The sequence below is a fragment of the Nematocida parisii genome, assembly GCF_000250985.1.
Source record: "Nematocida parisii ERTm1 unplaced genomic scaffold supercont1.8, whole genome shotgun sequence".
Lineage (NCBI taxonomy): Eukaryota > Fungi > Microsporidia > Nematocida > Nematocida parisii.
Window position 1 is genome coordinate 76,751 of NW_013524653.1, and position 21,473 is coordinate 98,223.

The following is a 21,473-nucleotide window of genomic DNA, read 5'->3' on the forward strand; positions in this document are numbered from 1 at the left end:
TTTATTGGTCATGAATGCTGTACAGTTTTATCGTCAGAATTCACACTTTGCTATCAAAAATATCAGGATATTTGTGCATTTCTTGTATTGTATTAGAAAAAAGATCTTCATTGATGGGGACTTTAAATGAACTGTGGCCAATGACTTGAATTGAATCATTTGATACATCTCCGAATATTAGAACTTTTTCTCCCTCATAGTCTGATAAATTATGCTTTAATGAAACGTCTTCATCTGTAAATACCAGAGGCACTTTTATCCCATCTTTTCCCTGGAGAAGCAGGTCTTCTTCTTCAACTATAACTTCTCCCAGAACAATTACTTCGCCGGTTTTACTTAGCACATCCTTTGTCAGCTCAGAGTACATCTGAAATAAAAAAGTATAACAATAAAAGAGCAATGAATAAAAAGCAATAATAGCAACAGTATTTATACAGAAGAATTGGCAGAGAGTAAGAAATTAGTAGAAGCTAGAAATACTGTATATTAATATATCTAATAATAATAAAGTGTTAAGTAATAAGAGAATAATAAGAAAGAAATGTATTGTTCACTAAATTATGTAGTATAAATCTCGGGGTATTGCTGCGCATATATAAACATTTTATAAGAGCATCTTTAATAGGCCAGCCATGATTCTTTTTATTGGATTTGGCAATGCGGTTATGCACCAATTTTTGTCGTTCTGGATCATAATCACTGTTTATGCCGTGTACGTTGTTTAGTGCTATGCGGCTGCAAAATATCAGTTATTTAGCTTTGGGCTTGAAAACAGTGAGTAAATTAGAACTGAATCGGTCATCATCCAGAAGAAGTAGCGTGGCTGCCCATCCTCCCCTTAGCCGCAATTCTTCACAAAATCCAGATGGCAGTTCATTTGAGTACTGCGCTGAGTTTATGTTTAGCTTGCTTGTTTCCCTAACTAGCATAGCAGACACATCTTCTGACAGTATGTATAGCTCTGTCTGCCGGACGGTGTCTTCAATGGCCACCCGCTTCAAATTCATGAAGAAAGAGAAGAAGTCCTGCGCCAGAGGGATATTGGCACGGAATAGTGAGAAAACAACCTCAACCGTTCTAGTGTGTGTATATTCTATGGATAGCCAGCAAAGTAAAGAGAGCACGCTTAAAATTCCTTTACTGTTTAGCGACAGGGATGTTTGCTGACAGATTAGCACTGAAATAACAGAGAATAACAACCGAATCTCTGTGTCTGGATGCGATCTAATTCCTATAGCTAGCCGCTGCTTAAAGAAAAGAGAATTCTCAAAGTATGTGTGGGCAGAGTACGGCTGGGACAATAGATACTTAAAAACGGTCCTTTCTAATATAGCAGATCTAATGCAGCACTCTAGCAGGTCCATCTGCACCATTAATAGTATTTTTGTGTTGCACTCATTCAGCTTTCTTTCCTGTTGCTGGATATCTATGCTTACCTCTGATCCAGCCAGAAGCGACCTGTCCTCAACTCTGGATAGATCAATTGAGAAGTCGCCTCCTTCGGTGGTGCACATTTGCTTTATCTCTAGGTACTCTCTCGGGGTTCCGTGCTCTGCGTACTCCTCTAGTGTACCCCACCCAAGCCCTGTATTGTATTGTGCCACTGTAATAATACGCGCAATTCTGCAAAACAAATCAATGCCCACAGCTTTTGTCAGGCTCTTTAGAAAAACAAGCAGCTCTTTTGGAATAAGTCCTTTGGGATACTTCTCGCACAACATAACCACTAAGCAAGGAGGAGATCTCTCCTCCACAACCGCTTTTGCATCTGTGTCGCCTATTGAAAGAGATATTCTTATAAGATCAATCGTTTTCTTATGGGCATCGCATGGATCTTTATCATAGGATAGAGTAATGCCCAGAAGATTCAGCGCAGCTGCGCACCCTATCAAAGTCTCGATGTCTTCTGGCTGTTTTACTACAGCCTGGTATATTTCCAGAAGTATTGCCTGTGGTATTCTGTCCTCCACCTTTAATGCATCGCTTGTTAGTCTTTTGAAAAATCCTTTTACCATATCTAGCTGCACTGCGTGGTCTTGTATAAATATGGACAGCAGGGTGCTTACAAGTATTCCATCTGTTTCCTTTTTCCGGCAGACAAAGCACGGTACTTCCGACGATGCAAGCATGTCTCTGTGCATCTCACCTGCATATGTTTTGGCAAGTATGCCAAGTGCCTCTTTTCTTACCTCTACGCTTATGTCTCGGGTCCTTTCTATAATATCCTCCATTAGCTCAGGCAAGTGCGTAATTATGTCTTCTTGGTCAGCAGCACGAAGCATATCCTGCCGCACAGATGCAGATGCATCCTGCAGCCTCTTCTTCCATGCAGAAATTCCGCTAATCCGTATGCTTCTGGCTATAGCTGTGGTGTAAAATGGGCTCTGGGCCTTTTTGTATAATATAACCGGTATTTCGCACCGCACCCAAGCAGATCTGTCTTCCTCCAGTGTCTCCAGATACTTTATCACCTCATGCCGCACCGAAGCCTCCCTTACAAATTTAAGAAATTCCTTTTTCTCCTGGCTTGTTTCTATCGCCTTCTCAATTAGTTCTACCGTAATCACCTCTTTATTCAAGGAGTTGAATCTTTTTATCAGCTCTGTTTTTGACCGCTTTGAGGAGAGAATCAGTTCATTTACTGCGGGCATAAACAATAACGGATAGTTACTGATAAAAACACCCAGCGTGGAAGACCCTTCTGCAACTCTCTTTACTATTTTTGCTTTTATCTCTTTTCCTAGATCCTCCTCCTTCTCTTCTACAATAGACTGAAGCATGTCCCCAGACCATGCATGAGAAATATTTAAAAGCGCCAGCTCTGCCAGCGCATTAACTATCTTTACATCAGAAACAAGAGTGACCATCCTGTACGATGCAATTATCTCCAATGCCTTTTTCTCCTCTGGGCGCCGTGGCCCTCGCTGTATTAACTGCTTAAAAAGATCCCTCAGCATCTCGGGAGTAAACGGATTGTATGGAGCAGCTATTCGCAGTGTCTCCACCATGGAGTAGAGCAGATGCGGGGGTTTCCTTATTTTTTCTTGCCTTAACTTGCCAGATATTTTGGCTGCAAGGTAGTCTATGTTATTCTCCGCAGCTTCCTGTTTTATTTCACACAGCACAGCATACATTTCCTTTGGCGGAAGCTCAGCAGCTGCCAGTATTTGGTTTTCTACAGACATGGGAGAAAATTCTTGAAAAAATAAGTACGGTAAAAAAGTGCGCTAACCGGGAATCGAACCCGGGTCTTAACCTTGGAAGGGTTGCGTTCTACCATTATACCATTAGCGCCCACAAGTATCATTAGAAGGCTCTTTACGCGCCATGCGCCCTATTTATTGTGAGTCTGGTAATACATTTTTTTATGCCAAGACAAGCGCCCAAAGCCAACATTAAACCAGCAAACATGTTTGACGACAGAGTTGTCAGACTAACAAAGACAGTCAAGCCGCAGAGCATGCCAAAGCCTGTTTCTGGCGTCTCCTCTTCTATTCTCTACAATGAAGATACTGGCGTACTGAAAGTTCTTAAGTTCCAAAAGGGATTTGGTAAAGCAGTAAGAATGGCCAGAGAGGGAAAAAAACTTTCGCAAAAGGACCTTGCCACAAAAATAAGCAAGCCAGTCCAAACAATTGCAGCAATTGAAAAAGATGATGCAATATTTGATAAACTCATTTTTCAAAGACTAGAAAAGGCCCTAGAGACAAAGTTTGATGCAATGTTCTCTGTTGGTAAATAAAAATCAAAATATGAATTTTTGGTTGTTTTGCGCTATTATTTTCTGTATTAATTTTGTAATTTGCAATAAATGGGCTTAAACATATAAAAATAGTCATAAATAAAAATAAAAAGCTCAGAGAGCCCGATGCCTATAGTTAACCATTTATTAAATTTATAGGCATCCACATAAATTGAAATATAGATGAGCATAAGACAGAGAAAGGAATTCTCTAATAAAAAGCATCATATTTAGTGTTTATCTGAAATAACCCGAAAACCGAAATTATGCCGTCTATATTAATTAGTGCCAATCTGTTGATTATATGCTCTTAATACTCTTAAATTAGACTTTTTTTGAAATTGCTTAGTTGGCAAAATAGACGGCCTTTGATTGATTAGTTCTCTGGCAAGGTTATTCCAAGATTTTCAAGTATTGCGCACGGCTTCATATTTGATCCTTCTGCCATTTCTGCAAGAATAGACTTGAAGTACTTCTTCACCTTCTTCTTTAGAGCTATTGTATCTTCAAGCGCTTTTTCTAGTTTCTTTTTTTCTTTTGGATCTATAGTTCCTGTATTTGCTGCATACTTCTTTATCTGGGCCTTCTTTTCACTAAGCTCTTTTCCCACACTTTCTAGCTCATCTAATAAATCACAGTCTGCTGGATACATTTGCAACTCCTTTTTCTCTTGCCGCAGCTGACTTACCTCTTCTTCCAGCACCTTCTTTTCCTCTATAAGATTCGCCATCTTTGCATCTAGCTCGGTAGTGTCGGTGTCATTATCTTCTTTGGTGTGAATGGGGAGAAACACAGAAGTTATACCTGCTTTCTTCTCTCTTATTAGGTTCTGTTCTGTTAGGTACAGAAGAATCTTCTTTACAGCGGATTGTCCTACAGCATATGGCCCTGTTTGAAAGTTTAGACCCACTTCTATTGCATTCAGTGGCTCATTTCTCTCTATTATAAATTTGAGGATCTCCTCCTGAATCTTTGTTGTGTCTGCACTGTCCTTTACTTTTTTTTCAACTTTCTTTTTCTCAGCTTCCTTTCTCATTGCTGGTGCGGTAGTGGTAGTTGCTTTTTCTGCAGATTTTCTCTTTCTGCGCGATCTATTTGTGCTCTCTTCTTCTTGCTCCTCTGGAATCAAGTCTTCCTGGTCTTCTTCCAAAAGCTCCTTCTTCTCATTGCCCTCATTGGCATCTGATGAGTAGTTATCTGCCTGATTATGCTTTAGAGTACTGCTTGGCTCATCTGAGCTTAAAACTATTTCATTGTTGTTCTCTTCTTCAGAGCTAAGCACTATTTCTCTGTCCACCATATAATCACTTGGGGATGTGTTTTCACTATGGATTTCTTCTGCATTTACATTTCTTCCTCTTCTTTTTGGGCTGTTTCTGCTCGATTCCTGGTTTGCAGCCTGCCTTTTTCCTCGTGCCGATGGTCTTCCTGCCATAGAAATATTTTAGTCAGAAAATTTTCGGGTTATATTCTTCTGGATTCTTTTAAATACTACTCTCTGTGTTTAATTATGCTTAGCCGAATTCTGAAATATATATTTTAATTTTCTCTATGCATAATATAGTATGCTAAATACTCAAAATTCAAATAGCGTGCAGTATACTGCATATTCCATTGCCAATAAGGAAGCTTTAAAGTAAATCCGTATTTGCATTGTATATAAGCTATAGTAAAACTAGCAGCTAGCCTAAGCATATTTGTATTTATTCCTGTGTTGAAATAACCCGAAATGTTAGTGTTATTGTGCTGAATCGCATCTTTCATGTTATATTGGTATAAAATAACAGTGTTTTTAGATGTTCTCTATTTTAATGCTCTTTTTGCATAATACCCCAATAATTAAAGATCCTTAGTGCTTTATATATGTTCAAAGTATTTACAAAAATCACGGCTTCTGTTTATATTAGCTCTTTGTGTGTTTTATATTTTTCTATTTTCATTTTTACTATAAAAATAAACCCGTTCACTTTCTTTCAGAAAGATTTGTTTATGTATGGGTTTGTTTTATAATAAAAGTGAAAATAGAAAAAACACACAATTTAAAGACACACTGTTCTATCACATAAAGAAAAAATACATAGAAAACTTATTAACTGGATATAGAAGAGTACAGAACGTGCTTACTGTGGATAAAGATTGATGCAAGAGAAGAAAAAGAAAACTTGCTGTATAGCATTTATTATGCAAATTATTTCCGAATGTCCAGAATAATCGGGCGGGGGTCAGAGCTACAAACTAACAGACTATTGTTTGTCGGGGAGAATTTAATTTGGTAAATTGCTGCACCAATGTCAAACTCTTTAACTAGCTCATTTGACCGAATATCCCACAGTTTTGCCACAGGATCCAATCCACCCGATGCTAGAAGCGTTTGGTCTTTGGAGAAGTCCACAGTATAAATAGGCTTTTCGTGCCCAATCAGGAAATTCAGTGCCTCTGAGCGCTCTGGTGACCAGATCCCTATAGTAGCATCAAATGACCCGGATGCAAATATATTTTTTGCAACACTAACAGAGTAGACCTCTTGAGTGTGTCCGTTCAGTACATTCAGCGGCTCCTTTTTGTTAAACTGCCATATCTTCAATTTTGTGTCATCAGAACAGGAAATAATCCTTCCATCCATCTCTACAATCGAATTTATTTCTCCATCATGCCCAGATAGTTTGGTTACTTGGCCATCTGAAGGGTACTTGTTTATGCAGGAAAGAGTTCCATCTGCACTGCACGTAATTATACCGGGGTCCAGAGAAAGAATGTCCATGATTGCGCCCTTATGCAGTGGCCATGTCTTTACATCTACAAGTGAATTATTTTCTATTGTCCACTTCTTGCACAGCCCATCCCATCCTCCGGTTAGTAATTCGTCTCCTTTCAGCGATACAGCCACAATTGGCCCTCGGTGCCCATGCAGAGCCTTCCACTCCTTTTCATTCTTTGTCACAAATAGCTCTCCACTATGGGTTGCACCCACCACAGTAGTGGCCCGAGTAGAATCCCCAAAGGGCGAGTCTGACTCAATTGCCACTCCTGTTATTCCATGCGCATTGTTTTGGTTGATTCCTACCCTCCACTCCTTTTTTACATTTGGCAGATTCCATAGGCGCAGAAGACAGTTTTGACTGCCTGTCACCATTTCCCCATTTTCGGCCCATGCACAAAGACTTACATCACTCTCCTGGGAGTCCAGGTAAATAGGATGTATTTCTATTTCTTGCTCTATACACATGTGCGGCGTAGATATACTGTACTTTGACGTGCACTTCCGTATCCCCGTTGCCATATTTGAGTGTTTCTCAACATACTCCATTTCTACTCCCTTTATTACATAGTTCTTAAGCGCATCTCTTTGCAGCTGTGGGACAGATGGATTGTCTTCTATCATAGTTTCATGCCCAAATACATATGCCGAGTGAACGTATCCTTCTTCTATAAGATATCTGTATACTAGATAGTTCAGCTCTGTGCTTGTCAGTGTAATCATCCGAAAAAAATAGTAAGTCCTATGCTAAATATATTTCAATAATGAATACGTTAGAAGAGAACCAGTATATTCATAGGTAGTATTAACAAAATACCTGGCAAGGCCCCTACCACACATAAGATTGCTTAAATGTACAAATACAGCAATAGTCCGAATATTGCATGGCTAAGCACGAGAAGCAGCATAAATCAACATAAAAATAGAGCATGCCGGGAACGCTAAAGAACTAGCCTATTTAATGCGCAGACGCGAGAAAATAATTAACCCGCTTTAAATACGTACATAGTCTATGAAATACTTCTGTATTGCATATCGCTTAAAACGCCAATCTTAATATCATGAAGGCTAGCAAAATAACCCGAAAAACCTGACATAACCCGAAATTGCATAGTCTAATTAGTTTGTTTCCATATAAAGTATAAGTTTAGAATTATAAATTTTATTTGTTATGCGAGTAGGAGATATACTGAGTCTTGTGCCAATGTCAGATATAATATTTAGCAAGGAAGACATTGCCTACTACAATAAACTAGGCATGCGGCAGACAATTTTGCAGATGCTGCAAGCTTCTTATATGATTTGCAGTGCATACATGGTGTGGATGCTCGTGGCCGTCATATGTAATACAAAGTCCCCCATTGTGGTTGTTTTGAGTGAGAGTATGTATCCAGGGTTTGACAGAGGAGACATTCTTCTTTTAGCTAAAATGAGAAGTGAGTACTATGCAGGAGACATTTGTGTATTCCAGCTAGCAGAGGAAGATATTCCAATAGTCCACAGGGTAATAGACAAATTATATTCAAAAGCCCCAATTGCTGGATGTGAGGCAACCACTAAGAACCCGTTATCAAATCACTTCTATTACATGACGAAGGGAGATAACAACCGGTCTAACGACACCTTCTTATATAGAGAAAAAGGCCTCAGATATATAAATTCTAAACACATGGGAACAGTAGTGTATGCCTCTTTCCCTCTGTTGGGAATGGTGACCATATGGACAGGATATTGGAAGTGGCTAAAATATGTAATTATTGGAATTCTAGCAATTGATGTAGCATTCACAAGGGATAACACAATAAAAATAGCTAGACTGGATGAAAAAGAAGAGAAACAAGAAAGTGAGGAAGAAGAAGAGAAAAAGAAAAAAAAGAAAAGCAAGAATAAAGTATAAATATTTTTAGTATAGGTACTGATATTTACTTAGAATTAAAGATGCATTGTTTACGTTGTCTTTGCAGTATTATTCTTTGTAATACACCATTATATACACTAGCCTGACATGTAGAAAGGGCCTATAGTATATGTTTATTTATATCTAGCAAATAGTGTAATAAGTATATAATCCGAAAAATAAGCTTAGTATTGCCTGTGAACTAGTTGTAATTTATTAAAAATAAAATATTATTTATGTCTTACATTGCTTAATAAGACAATATATAACTCTAAATACAAAAGATAGACAGAATGCATCTAGAAGTATATAAAATATATTCATAAATAGAATATAAATGATCTTTTATTAATTTACTCTTCTAGGCACGGCAACATTTTATACATATATCTTATTATTTGCTTTATTTTAATTTCAGATTATATTTCAGATTATCATTAAAAATAATAAGAGCCCAGTGGGTTAAATATACTACAAAATGTAAACATCACTATACTACTATATAAGGCATAAACTTATTATTGATAAGGTATATCTACCCAAATGGATTCTTTCGAGTATTTTATTAAATAAAATGAGACCTTCTAAACTCTTCGGCAAAGAAGGGGAGCGGTCTCTCTGGAATTAGTACAGGGTCTGCTGGGTGCTTAACTATATTCTGATTCCACCCAACTGCAGTTAAAAACATGCTTTTCTCTTTTGTATAGCACACCGAAATATCTTTAACTGACTTAAAGGAATGCGTATCTCCAATAGAGTCAACTTCACACAGATTTCCTGTGCACTTGTTATGAATAATATCAAGAGAAAGCATTAAAATATCAGATTGCATGGCAAAGGGAATTCCGGTATAAGTAAATGTAATACCATCTGAAAAAGGTGTTTTTGTTTGGATTATTGCACTTAAAACAAAAGGCTCGCTGCTAGAAAGAGAAATAAAGAAGTTTCTAGCGCTAAATAACTGCCGGGGCGTAATAAGGATAGATCGCATAGGATACGCTGAACTGTGGCATATAAACCCAACCATCGGAACTAACGGGTCTGAAATACGAATTAGTGTAGAAAGTATGTCTTGGTTAATTGCAAAAGATGGAGTTTTATCTGCTTGATCTAACTGCTGTGTTTCTGTACCTTTCTGATTGTTTGCTGGGATAAACAGGCCATCTAGGCCACTTGCATCCTGGCAGGAAAATTTATATCTATTTCTCCAGTCTGTCATATTTTTCCACTCTTCTATATCATGAGGCTTAACAAACAGTTCTTTTATATCTATTCCAAAGGCAATGCTATCAAGAAAATTGTTCATTTGGTTAGAATCTGCTACTATTTTGCCAGAGATATTACTCTCATTTTTTATGCGCTCGCAAACTTCCATAGCTAGCTTGCTTTCTATAGAAGCCCATTCTTCACTGGGCAGGGTTTTGTAGAATAAATCAAGTGCCTCCATGCCAAAAAAAGACACATGCCGCACTATAAGAAATAGCCGGCGCATAAGAGAGTATGCTGGTGCAGATTTCCCCCAGTGTTTATAAGGATTGCCTATTTCCCACGGAATACTGGCTAACTCTATATTTATATTGCAGGGCATGCACATAGCATTTATATTAGACTTTGCTAGGAGTGTGCATGTTCTTGGTAGTGAGAATACATGGTGTATCTTATGTGCTGTGACTATTTGCCCAACCCACTGAGCAATAGTTGCAAATTTAGTATCTGCTGTGTATTTTCGCCTATATATCTCTCCTGTTAGTATGTTTATTCCCACGGCAGACTCATTGCTTATTTCCAACAGAAGTGTGCCGCGCGAGTATTTGAACATGTCTAAAGGAGCAAACACCTTTTTTTCCTCCACAGAATATCCCACTAGTCGAGATATCCTGGACTTTAGCAGATTCAAGCTGGGAAGATCTGGCAGGTGATGCAATAAAGATTTGTTCAAAAGAGTATCTATATGAGAAAGTGCCTTGTTTGTTATCCCAACTCGATATTCACATATTCTTAGATCAACCAAAACAACACACCCGTGTGCGCTGTGTGTGTACGAAGATGCAGATTCTTTCATTTCTTCAAGATACCTTTCACATTCGTCTGAAATATTATCTGTGTCAATATCACTCCACCGGAGTTTAAGAGCAATCCACCCATTAAATAGAGACAGATCTGGAATGTCAAATAATATAGATGGAAGAAGAGTTTCTGTGAGAGATGAGTTCAGATTCACTAAGCTGATTGATTGAACTCCATGCGTAAGAGTGGTAGTTTCCAATAACTGGGCTAGTTTCTGTGCTATTTCTAGGTGGATATTCTCCCACAGCCCATTAGAAAAAAGCTTTTCGTAACTAAGCCTAAGTGAAGAAAGCTTTCCATAAAGATCTATTCGCGTGCCCGAAATGCGCATTGGATGGCCTACTTGTACTTTGCACCGGTTGATAGTAGGGCTCCACCAAAGCATAAACATCTTATTAGGTAGCCTGGAGGCTTCGCTTAATCGTGCCTTTATTACTGTTTTTGGGGTGTCTATATTACATATTATACTTTTTGAAATGCTTGGATCTTTTGCAGTAGACTCGTACTGCTTTTGAGTGCCAGTCCACTTCTGTTCTACTAAAGGCAGAAGATTTCCTTGTGCTTTTGGATCTGTGCAGTCTGTATTTGTAAAGTGTATTGGAGAAGAGTCAATAGAGTATGCATTTGTGCGCAGAAGAAGGGAATTATATCTCTCCCACGGCACCCAATACCCATCGTGTATTTCAGTGGTCCATCTTTTGACTCCAGACAAATGATAGTTTCTAAGCCTCCACATAGCATCCGCTCTAAACCGGGCTGGCTTATGGAGAAATGTTGGCACCCTTGGTATTCCGCTTTGATTTATGTACACCCCCGCCTTCTCTAGTGAACTTATTACACAGCGCAAAGAGTCGGCTATCCTCTCAGAGGAGGCTTTACCCATCTCAGAAAGTATCTTGTTGTATACTGCGCTGGATAGAGCAATCTCATCTTTCCATGGAGCAGTTGCCTGCAATAAAACAAGAGAAGAAATCAGACTAAGCCCTCCAATTTCCTTTCCTGCATAGAACATAGTATTTGAAAATCTTTTTCTCATTCGGCTGTTCACCGTGGCCATAATTCTCTTCTTTATCTTTTCTTCATACCGCTGGATTATTCTCCAAAACTCCTTTGTAAGGGCTTCTCTAAAGAATAAAATGATCTGTACTATAAGGCGATTCCAGCGATCTGCTGCAATAGAAAAAGAGCTTCCTGTCATATCATAGTATATGTTTCGTGCTTTTAAATGAAAATGTTCCCGCAGTGCTTCTTTTGAGGATTGAAGATGTGCAGAGGTATGTGTTAGATTAATATAAAACTCGCCCACATTTAGAGAAACTGGGAAAGAATCTATTTTAACACTGTTAGTGATTTCTGCCAGCTTTCCTTGCTTTATTTGATCCTGGTTTCGCTCTTTTTTACCTATATTAAATAAAAGAATTGGCAATCTCTCTAGTCTTCCCTCAAGAAGAGAAAGCTCTCTAAGAAATTCAGAATTTCTATAATAGGAAGCATTGTTTGCACAGGGAACCAGAAGATCTACTAGCAAAGATAGTTCTGGCGTACTAAAATCAAAGAGCCTTTTAGTATGAAGAATATATGTGATATTTCCACATCTGAAATATTCCATAACAATATTGTTTTTAAGCTTACATAGAATTCTGTCAATTCTTTGCAGAATAAGCTCATTTACTGTGGAATAGAATTCTAGGCCACATGATATGCCAAGCCTTTGTGTTGCAGTAATATCCTTATAAGTAAGTGTAGAAGAGCACTTGGAAATAATATATTTGGTTAGAACACCATCGCATATATCACTAATACAGTTAGAAAGCGATATTCTGTCTATCTCTCTGGATGCATTTGTTAGATCAATAGATGAAAAATAGAGAGACTCTGCTCTTCCCAGTTTTTCCTCTAATTCGTGCTGCTTTTCTATTATTTCCCGCATACTCTCTGCGTATTTATACAAAGTAACAGGCAGCGGCTCAGTGTCTAAAGGAAGCGTTTTGTGCACCAGAAGATTGTTTTTGTGCAAGTGGTATGCCATAAGATGCTCTAAAAACGAGTCCGCCGTCTTTTCTTCAATTAAGTACATGTACGTAAGATCGCTCGCTGTGTACTTTATAACTATTGGAGCACTTTCTTTATGCTTTGTTAGTCTTTTAATGATACGAGCGAGTGTTTCTGGAAGTGAGTTCATAGATGTTTTGATGTACTCCATTTCTCTTTTTTCCTCCTGGCTTAAATGTCTTTTGTATGTGCTAAGAAGCCTGTTCAACGATAAAAACAGAATGTCCTGCATGATATCTGCTGAATATAGGCCAAGTGAAAGAAGATTAACACGCCCTGCTTCCTCGTTAGGAAATAGACAGGGAACAGAACTGCATTCTCCAGAGAATTCCTTTTCTAGCGCAAATTTCTGTGCTCTCTTGTTTAACATCATTGACATGCGAAGAACCCGGGCCCTTATCTTTTTTATCTCTTTCTTGTTGGACATTCTGCAGTTAACATACTTGTTCCATTCCTGCACTGTTTCTTTATACCAAACAATCCCCAGGCTTTCTATCTGTTTTATTAAAAGGTCCTGTATTTTATATACATCTTCACTTTTCAGTGATGAAAGACTTTTGCTCGTAATCTGTTCTTTTATATATTCTTCATGGCTTTCTTCTTTTTTCCAGCACTTCCAGGCATTTTTTAACGTGTTTTTGATTATCTGTAAATTTATCTTTTGTGGCTCTATTATTTTTAAAATGCTTTCAAATATTCCTTTTTTAAAACATATGTCCCTCGCTGATTTAATTCTTTGTTTGGTTACACTTTTTTTTCTTCTCTGCCTTCCTTCTCTCCTTCGCTGCACATACTCTGCTAGGCGCTGAGAGAGCAAAGGAGTACATCCTAGAAGAAAAAGCGCCCAAACCCGCCATGGCTCACACCACATTAAGTTGTACGGAGCTTTTGTTTTTTCTGTGCAGACATTTAACAATTTTGCCATCTTTGATGTTTCTGATATCTGTCTAATTGTAGAATACTTATACCTGTATATGGCGGTTGTTGTTCCAACGTGTGTGAATTCTTTGAAAAGCATTTTCATTGACTCTTCTTGCGAAATCTCTCCTTTCTTCTTTTTCTCTACTATGGCTACTATTCTTGCTAAAAATTTAAAGAGCTCCTGTATAACATGAAATGACTGTCCCAAGCGGCTTTTCTTTTTGTCTTTTGTGCTGAGCGTCCTTGATGCATCTAGTGTATATGCATCTGATACTTGTAAGTGCTTTAGTTTTCTTTCCTCAATTACATAACTTAGCATTCTCCTGCCTTGAGACAAATATAGCCTGGCAAACTTGGTCCACTCCATTACGCTTTTAAACTCTTTCTTTGGCGGTATATACCTAGAGTCTTTTTTATTTTGGGATTTTACTTCTGATTTATCTTGTATCACTCTCTTTTCTTGTTTTTTTATTTCTTTTTGCGCTTTAACTAGTAGAACATTGATGCTTTCTCTGGACATAGGTCTTCTTTTTGTTTCAGTATCTTCTTTAAATAGGTTATCATTTGCACTTTTCCTGTCTTTAAGCACTTTTCTTGCACTGTTGTACAAAATTGGGAACAAGCTTTCTTTGCTCCTCTTTTGTGATATTTTTATTATAGGATACTTCTTCCTTAGCTCTTTGTACTCTTTATTCGTATAATTTCTTGTTTTAACTGGATATGTAATGCGAAATGCGCACCCATGCAGAGTGTAAAGCCATTTGCACTTATAATTTATACTGTCTTCTGACTTCTTCCAGCTACAGTCCAATATTATTCCATCTGTTGTATATACACATGTAAGCGCTCTGTCACCCTCCCATGGCATGGGGATTGACTGGACCAAAGAAGAAATGATTTTAGAAGATGCAACTAGCCCATCAAACAAAGCGTTCTTATTTCTTCTTGGTGGATCTGTAAGCATTTTTTCTAAATATACGCTAGGTAATGGAATTACTCCCTGAATTATATCTTCTGCAGTACTCTCCATTCTAAAAATTTTAATATTCTTAACAATGTCATTTATTTTTAGCCTAGCCTATGTTAAGCATTCTTATAAAAATGTTTATTTTGCTGAAGCTCTATTTTGTACAATGTTCGTCAAGTTTATCTGAATTTGTGTGCAAACTGGCTATCAAAGACTGCCCAGTCATAGAATCTGGCTTTTCTATCTGCATAATGTCTAGTATGGTTGGTGCCACATCCTTTAGGGAATAATTATGGCTTGATTTAAAAACAAAGTCGTCTCCAGTGGTGACTAGAGTGTCTTGGAACAGGGTGTTTTGTATAACTATAAGTGGCACTCTGTTTCTGCTGTGTGATTTAACCACACCTTCTTTATTCTTCATTATTTCTGCATTTCCGTGATCAGCAGTTATTATTAGATTGTAATTATATTTTTTTGCTGCTGTATATATATTATGTATCTGTTCATCTACAGATTTTACTGCAGCCACAGTTGGCTCAACTAATCCAGTATGGCCTACCATATCACAGTTAGCAAAATTGGCTAGAATAAAGTCAATTCCTTCTGCCATACTATCCTGAATGGACTGTGACACCAAAGAAGCCTCCATTTCTGGCGCCAAATCAAATGTAGAAACCTTCTTACTGGGGTGAATAATTATTTGCTGATTTTTTCTGCTTTTGTCCTTTCCACCATCAAAGAAAAAGGTTACATGTGCTTGCTTTTCGCTCTCTGCAATTCTTACCTGCCGCATTCCTTTTTCTTCAATAATGTCCCCAAGAGCATCGCTTATAGAAGGCCGCTCAAACAATACTCTCGATGCATCTTGGTCGTTGTACAGCCTTGTCATTGTGTATGTTGCTGTGTATTGGCTGAATTTGCTGTATATTTGTCTAATCCTGTCTGCACGGAAATTTGTTATAATAACAGGAAACGTGCTTTCTATCCAACCAGCAAAACACACAGGCTCTATAAACTCATCTGACACTCCTTGCGAGTATGAGCTGGCAATGTGTGCTCTTATTCCTTCTATGCACTTTTCTCTATCTATATTTTCGGCACTACCATTCGTATTTGAAGTAGTTATTGCATTAAAGTATGCATCAGTTCGCTCATTTCTCTTGTCTCTGTCCATTGCATAGAATCTCCCCGAAACAGAAACTATCCAAACATTATCTGGAACGCTTTCTATAAATGCATCAAGATATTTTAGATACATCTCTGGCTGTGTGTCTCTTCCATCTGATACACTGTGAACGTATACTTTCTTACAATGCTTAGATGCAATTATAGCTATGTCTCGAATATTGTGCCAATGCCCATGTATCCCACCATCTGATAGAATGCCAAATATATAGACAGAGTCTATGTCACTAGGAAACAGCTTGGCAGCAATTGATGAAGAATCTCCTGCCAGTGTGTTTCTGATCCTTACACTGTCTTGAACTATCACTCGGCCTGATCCCAGTGTTAAATGCCCTACTTCTGAATTACCCATTTCATTATCTGATAAAAGACCAACATACGCACCATGCGCATACAATAGTGTACTGTAGTACGTGTTACAAAGGGATCGCATAGTTTTGGGGTTAGCCAGCAGCACCCCATCTATTATGTCTGGAGACTCGGCTTCGTTATACCCCCAGCCATCAAGCACTATTAGACAGCATTTGTTTTCCATTTAGAATATTTTAATTACTAATCGAATGAAAATATTTAAATAAGGCATGTTGATTATAAATCTAGCACCAATTGATCAATCAGGGCGTACTTTAGGAATTGCAAAGTATGTAAGCAAAAATCAGCGCGCAGTTAATATAGTATCATATCGAGGATATAGATCCCACTCTGAGTCACCAGAAAAGCTGTTAAATATTTCTTATGTTGAAAATATTATATGCAAAAACAAGCCATTTCTTCTTAAAGGGCTATTTCTTATGATCAAATATATTTACATAACAGCCATAAGTCTTATACACCTGTATAGATATAAAATGCATATATATGGCACCCAGCGGCGAGCTTCTATTAGAGAAGATATATTTTATAGCCCATGGGGCACTGTTATATTTGTTGCTCCTCCTACGCTGACTCTTGTAGTTCCTGTTCTATTTGCAAAGTTGCTTGGTATTCGGGCCATAGTAGATTGGCACAGAATAGCCACAGGGTGGATGGAAAAATTTGATATTTTAGTTGCTAGAAGAGTAGAGAACATTTGTGTCACACCTAGCATGCACAAATATTTTATAAATCATCGCATTGGGTCTCTGCATCTTTTGACAGACATAGAGATCCGGCAAAACATCTATAAAAAATCAGATGAAATGATCTTTCCAAAAAGTAAAACAAGAAGAGAACTATTTACATTTTTGGCTAAAAAATATCCTGAATATAAAGATGTTCTGTCTGGCATCAATATGTCTATGCGCATGGGGGTCTGCAGCACAAGCTGTTCGAAGGAAGAGAACATTGAAAAGCTGCTAAAAGAAGTAAGCCGCATATTAATTCCATCTGGTGGCATTTTGTTTGTAACAACAAAAGAAAAGATATCATTGGAAAAAAGCAGCGTCCAGATTGTCCATCTATTTCTGGACTACACGGACTATTTGGATCTTCTTTCAGTTGTTGATTTTGGCATATCTACGCATGAGTGTAGATTTGACTTTCCATTAAAAATAGTAGACTATTTGCAAAGCGGGCTAACAGTGCTGGCGCATGAAACAACTCCTACCTTGAAAGATCCATTGGAAGAATGCAGAATAATTCGATATAAAAACAATAACCATATGAGAGAATGCATATCCAAACTATTTTCAGATGAAAGTTCTTAAAATGCTCTAATATTGGCATAACACAGAGTCTCTAAAATAAAATATCTAAGAATGCCAACTCAATGAATATGTTAGTTATAGAAGAAATCTCTCCAGAATCTGTCCGGCGTTAGTATATTACTATATAAATTAGCATGAAGTTTTTAAAATATTATATCTATTTAATATATACCCTTCTAGCCTGCGCCTGCTTGTTTAGCACTGTGTTTTGGTCTTATCATATTCATATACGCATACGTAGAATCTTTTTTCATATGAGAAAGAGTATAAACTATAAACAGGATGCAATCCATTCAATTTATTGAATCACTACTCATTTTAAAATGCTTATATGGTTTTATGTATGCTATATATGTTGACTTTCGCTCTTAAATAATATGTGTGCAATTTCATTGTCTTAATGAACGATTCGCTGTCAATAAACAGTAAGAAACTATTGAATGAAGTTGTTTTTGTATACAAGCATTATTTCAGATTTTCAGGTATGCTGTTGTAGTTAGGGTATTATAAGCACCGACAATTATGCAAACATAAAAGCATTTTTATCAGTTACGAATTTCAAGTAGCAAGAGTATAAATAGAATCCTTTTGTTTTTCTGGATAGCCCAAAAATCAATATCTTTTAAAACAATCACATATATTAAAATTTTTTTGCTTTTACACTTCTTTTTCTAACTAAGTTTATTTTCAATTCTTCCTAAATACTGTTAAACTCCATAAAAAAATCATTTTGTCTTCGCTTTTTATTAACCGCTAAAAAAGGATATTATATAGTCAATCAACCCATCTGCCGGGGGAGGAGTGGCCGGCTTTTTTTCATCCACATGTTCATTCTCCCAATCTGAATAACTTGTTGAACCACTATCCTCTTTAGAACCAACAGATAAATGGCTCTTCTGACTTTTTGAGTCTGTTCCACTGCCACTTTCATTGTTATAGAGCAATTTTTCATCATCACTTACATTATCAACTTCATCGTCACTTTCATTTGTATTTTCTAACTCGCCATAATATTTTTCATCCTCTCCGCCTTCTACTAGATTCTTTTTTGCTTTATAGGCATTTTTTAGCATATAATAAAAATATTTTCTAAAGAACTTATTTATATCATCAATATTTGAATATTGCTCATTAAAATTCTTCAATAAATCGCTGTGCTCTTGTTTCAGACATGCTTTTTTCTTTGTGCTGCTACTATTTTGAATTGGCGACTTTTCTGGATTTTTAGTTATTTTTCTGCTTTCCAGGGCTTCTTTGCTTTCTTGTGGCTCTGTGCTTTCTGTAATCATTTGAGCTGCATTTCTATCTTTATTTACACAAACCATTGAATTTTCTTCAATCACCTTCACATTTCCTTCTAATGTAATTGGGTTTTCATTATCTATGCGCATATCCTTCATTGTATCCGATATAGAAGAAGCAACTATCCCTATCATGGGCAGAGAGGTCATAGAACTAGAGTATCTTACGAAATTGGCAGAAAGAACTGCTGCGCCTGCAATGGCAACACTTTTAAAGGCAAATGTGCCTACTATAAGTGCAATCAAACTATAGTACCATTTTCCTTTCTCCATAAACATTATTATATATAGCAGTCCCATATGTGTAATAGTCAAAATAAGCTTTATAGTTAAGTTCTTGCTGAATGTCTTCATAATTTTCGAATTTTTTTCTATATTTATCTATTTGTTCAAATAAATCTCCTATTTTTCATCAAATATATACTGATGTTAACTTTAAATCGATTCTGATATCTTTTTTCCTGATGCTGTCAATTAAAGATTGTTTTTGCTTTGTATTTTGCTTTATAAATAAAAATAATAATAAATTATTTATATCCTTTGTATTATTTGGTTTATTAGTTTGGGCTGTTACTGATTACTTCTTAGAATACTGGAAACCGCAGTACAATTATTCAAAAATAAAAAAATAAATTATTTGTCCTCCATGCAGCAAAGCGCAGCGTGCGAAGAGACTTTCCCAAAATTAAAATTGGCAGCAGAACATTCTTACATTCACATAATAACGAAGTTCGTAAAAATTGATGTTGAAATAGTTCCTGAGCTAGATACAATTCTCACAGACACTGATGGAAAGAAAATAAAGGGCCCGGCCAGATGCATAGCGCATTTATTCCGAGAGAAAAATATTGATGAGGAAACAATTAGCAGCATATCCAGTGTAATTGGGCTTAGACCGCAGCAGATGCTAGCATATGTGGCAAGCGGCCCAGAAGAAAGAATAGACAACATCCTTGCCATATCAAAAATAAGAAAGTGGCTTTTTGAGGGACAAATTCTAAACAAAGTTGGAGACCACCTAGTAGACAAGCTAGCAGATATACATGAAAGATACCAGAAAGTGTACTGCAGAGAGACTGGAGAAATATTTGTAGAAAGAAATATGGTCAGAGTAATTGCCGATTTCTACAAGCTGGTGATCCTTTCTGGAAAGATTGAGTCAATTATGGACCATCCAGAGGCAGATACTCTTTTCATAGAGAATGTTGATTTTAAGACAGAGAAAAGGACAATAGTAAGTGGTTTAAAGGGAAAGTTTGAAAAAAGCCGACTTCTTGATGCGTGCTGTTTGTTTACTGTAAACCTAAAATCAGTTTCCTTTAAAGGAACCAAATCATTTGGAATGATTTTATTTGGAAAGAGCCAAGAAGAAAACAATGGATCTGTGATATTTACCGAGAGTAATGGAGATAGACTGGGTCTGCTGAACTATCCACTTAACAAACTAGTTCCCTTCTCTATTAAAACAGGCGATGCGTCTAGAAGAACTCTTGAGGTCTTTTTTGAGCGGGTTTCTATAAAAGGAGGGAAATTGGTTTACAATGGCCTAGAAACAGAAATACAAGGAAAGCCAGTTTTGGTGGAAGGGATAGACAATGGAACAGTATCATAAGATATGTAATAAATAAATCATTTAGTTTATACCAAATATTTCAATAATACTTTTTGTATACTAAGACTAATATTAGTATCGTAATACATGAGTTATCTAAATGTTTACATGAACATGGAAGTGTCAATTAAATCATAAATATTTGTTGACATATTGTGTCAATATAAATTAAATTGATCATACGGTCTATAAATACGTATACAAAATTTAATAAACATTAAAGTATCTTAATGACTTTTTCTAAGAAATCAACTATACTTCTAGTGCTTCTAGATGTTTCGCCCTTCAATTTGCTTTGGGCCCAGTCCTTCTGTTTTTTTGGCATGTTCTTATGTTTTTTGCTGTGCATATAATAACTGAGTTGTTTTATTTAATGTTTTAATATTTAATATCGTAAAATATAAAAGATGTCTATTCATTCTGTGGAATAATTCCTTATATACCAATTTAATTCTAAAAATAGAAAAAACACAAAATAATAATATGAATGTCATAGTAAGAGGACAGACTCCATTATACACATAAAACAGCACATACGTATATCTATTTACATAGAAGCAAAAATAGACCTAAAGGGCAAATTTTACAAAACCACCTATAAACAGATAGATCGCCATAAACAGTACATAATATGCTAATATATTATATTAATTATTATATCTATATTAATGTTAAATTGCATATTCTTTTTATTTTTCTATTATTTGACTATTAAAATGAGAATCTTCTTCCTTTTCTCACTATTTTAACTCTTTCTTTCTTTCTTATTTCTCTTCTTCCTTTATACTTTTATTTCTATTACTACTATATTTAATACAATAATCCTATAATCCTATAACAATTGTATACCTAGTCAATTCACACTAATATAACACGCCTGCCACTCTCTTCCATCCCATACTAGAATTATAGATACCCACACCACCCGAACTCATAGTTAATAATGACATATTTGCACCCACCCACACAAGTTTGTATATTATACGCACACGTCCTCACCAACCACCTCCTCCATTTATTCCTGCCCACCTCGCATACTATATATTCTTGGCCTTCTTTGAAGAGCCCCTTTGCAGAAATAACCTGACAAAAAACTCTGCTGCAGGGGTATGAAAAGTGAGGAAAATGCCCAGAAATTGGCCCAAATATTCGGGTTATGTCGGGTTGCAGGGGTATACTTACCTTAAAGGGAAAAATTGCGTCCCAAAGAGGAAGTGGGAAATATGTGGGGTATAAATAGAGAAGGAATTTTAAATTTTATCCACAGGGCGAGAGACTTCTCAGCC

General features: G+C 36.8%; 11 protein-coding genes and 1 non-coding gene across 12 annotated transcripts; 4 read left to right on the plus strand and 8 right to left on the minus strand.

The window, feature by feature from the left end:
• Window positions 1-40: 40 nt before the first annotated feature.
• On the minus strand, window positions 41-367 carry NEPG_02516 (uncharacterized protein; the record flags this gene model as incomplete). The annotated part of the gene is made up of 1 exon (XM_013204889.1): window positions 41-367. The coding sequence occupies one exon, from the start codon at window positions 365-367 to the stop codon at window positions 41-43; it is 327 nt and encodes a 108-aa protein (XP_013060343.1).
• Window positions 368-550: 183 nt separating this feature from the next.
• NEPG_02517 (uncharacterized protein) lies at window positions 551-3,185 on the minus strand (the record flags this gene model as incomplete). Its single annotated transcript, XM_013204890.1, has 1 exon — window positions 551-3,185. One exon carries the CDS (start codon window positions 3,183-3,185, stop codon window positions 750-752), a length of 2,436 nt encoding a protein of 811 aa, XP_013060344.1. The 3' UTR covers window positions 551-749.
• Window positions 3,186-3,223: 38 nt separating this feature from the next.
• NEPG_02731 lies at window positions 3,224-3,294 on the minus strand. The gene has a single exon. It is a non-coding gene; the product is annotated as a tRNA-Gly (tRNA).
• Window positions 3,295-3,367: 73 nt separating this feature from the next.
• NEPG_02518 (uncharacterized protein) lies at window positions 3,368-3,757 on the plus strand (the record flags this gene model as incomplete). The annotated part of the gene is made up of 1 exon (XM_013204891.1): window positions 3,368-3,757. The coding sequence occupies one exon, from the start codon at window positions 3,368-3,370 to the stop codon at window positions 3,740-3,742; it is 375 nt and encodes a 124-aa protein (XP_013060345.1). The 3' UTR covers window positions 3,743-3,757.
• A 151-nt stretch (window positions 3,758-3,908) lies between these two features.
• Window positions 3,909-5,177, minus strand: NEPG_02519 (uncharacterized protein; the record flags this gene model as incomplete). Its single annotated transcript, XM_013204892.1, has 1 exon — window positions 3,909-5,177. The coding sequence occupies one exon, from the start codon at window positions 5,175-5,177 to the stop codon at window positions 4,119-4,121; it is 1,059 nt and encodes a 352-aa protein (XP_013060346.1). The 3' UTR covers window positions 3,909-4,118.
• Window positions 5,178-5,913: 736 nt separating this feature from the next.
• NEPG_02520 (uncharacterized protein) lies at window positions 5,914-7,223 on the minus strand (the record flags this gene model as incomplete). The annotated part of the gene is made up of 1 exon (XM_013204893.1): window positions 5,914-7,223. The coding sequence occupies one exon, from the start codon at window positions 7,221-7,223 to the stop codon at window positions 5,931-5,933; it is 1,293 nt and encodes a 430-aa protein (XP_013060347.1). The 3' UTR covers window positions 5,914-5,930.
• Window positions 7,224-7,671: 448 nt separating this feature from the next.
• On the plus strand, window positions 7,672-8,397 carry NEPG_02521 (uncharacterized protein; the record flags this gene model as incomplete). The annotated part of the gene is made up of 1 exon (XM_013204894.1): window positions 7,672-8,397. The coding sequence occupies one exon, from the start codon at window positions 7,672-7,674 to the stop codon at window positions 8,395-8,397; it is 726 nt and encodes a 241-aa protein (XP_013060348.1).
• A 365-nt stretch (window positions 8,398-8,762) lies between these two features.
• Window positions 8,763-14,467, minus strand: NEPG_02522 (uncharacterized protein; the record flags this gene model as incomplete). The annotated part of the gene is made up of 1 exon (XM_013204895.1): window positions 8,763-14,467. The coding sequence occupies one exon, from the start codon at window positions 14,465-14,467 to the stop codon at window positions 8,963-8,965; it is 5,505 nt and encodes a 1,834-aa protein (XP_013060349.1). The 3' UTR covers window positions 8,763-8,962.
• Window positions 14,468-14,558: 91 nt separating this feature from the next.
• Window positions 14,559-16,124, minus strand: NEPG_02523 (2,3-bisphosphoglycerate-independent phosphoglycerate mutase; the record flags this gene model as incomplete). Its single annotated transcript, XM_013204896.1, has 1 exon — window positions 14,559-16,124. One exon carries the CDS (start codon window positions 16,122-16,124, stop codon window positions 14,559-14,561), a length of 1,566 nt encoding a protein of 521 aa, XP_013060350.1.
• A 46-nt stretch (window positions 16,125-16,170) lies between these two features.
• NEPG_02524 (uncharacterized protein) lies at window positions 16,171-17,426 on the plus strand (the record flags this gene model as incomplete). Its single annotated transcript, XM_013204897.1, has 1 exon — window positions 16,171-17,426. One exon carries the CDS (start codon window positions 16,171-16,173, stop codon window positions 17,272-17,274), a length of 1,104 nt encoding a protein of 367 aa, XP_013060351.1. The 3' UTR covers window positions 17,275-17,426.
• Window positions 17,427-17,972: 546 nt separating this feature from the next.
• NEPG_02525 (uncharacterized protein) lies at window positions 17,973-18,929 on the minus strand (the record flags this gene model as incomplete). The annotated part of the gene is made up of 1 exon (XM_013204898.1): window positions 17,973-18,929. One exon carries the CDS (start codon window positions 18,927-18,929, stop codon window positions 18,021-18,023), a length of 909 nt encoding a protein of 302 aa, XP_013060352.1. The 3' UTR covers window positions 17,973-18,020.
• A 292-nt stretch (window positions 18,930-19,221) lies between these two features.
• NEPG_02526 (uncharacterized protein) lies at window positions 19,222-20,187 on the plus strand (the record flags this gene model as incomplete). The annotated part of the gene is made up of 1 exon (XM_013204899.1): window positions 19,222-20,187. The coding sequence occupies one exon, from the start codon at window positions 19,222-19,224 to the stop codon at window positions 20,185-20,187; it is 966 nt and encodes a 321-aa protein (XP_013060353.1).
• Between the last annotated feature and the right edge of the window lie 1,286 nt (window positions 20,188-21,473).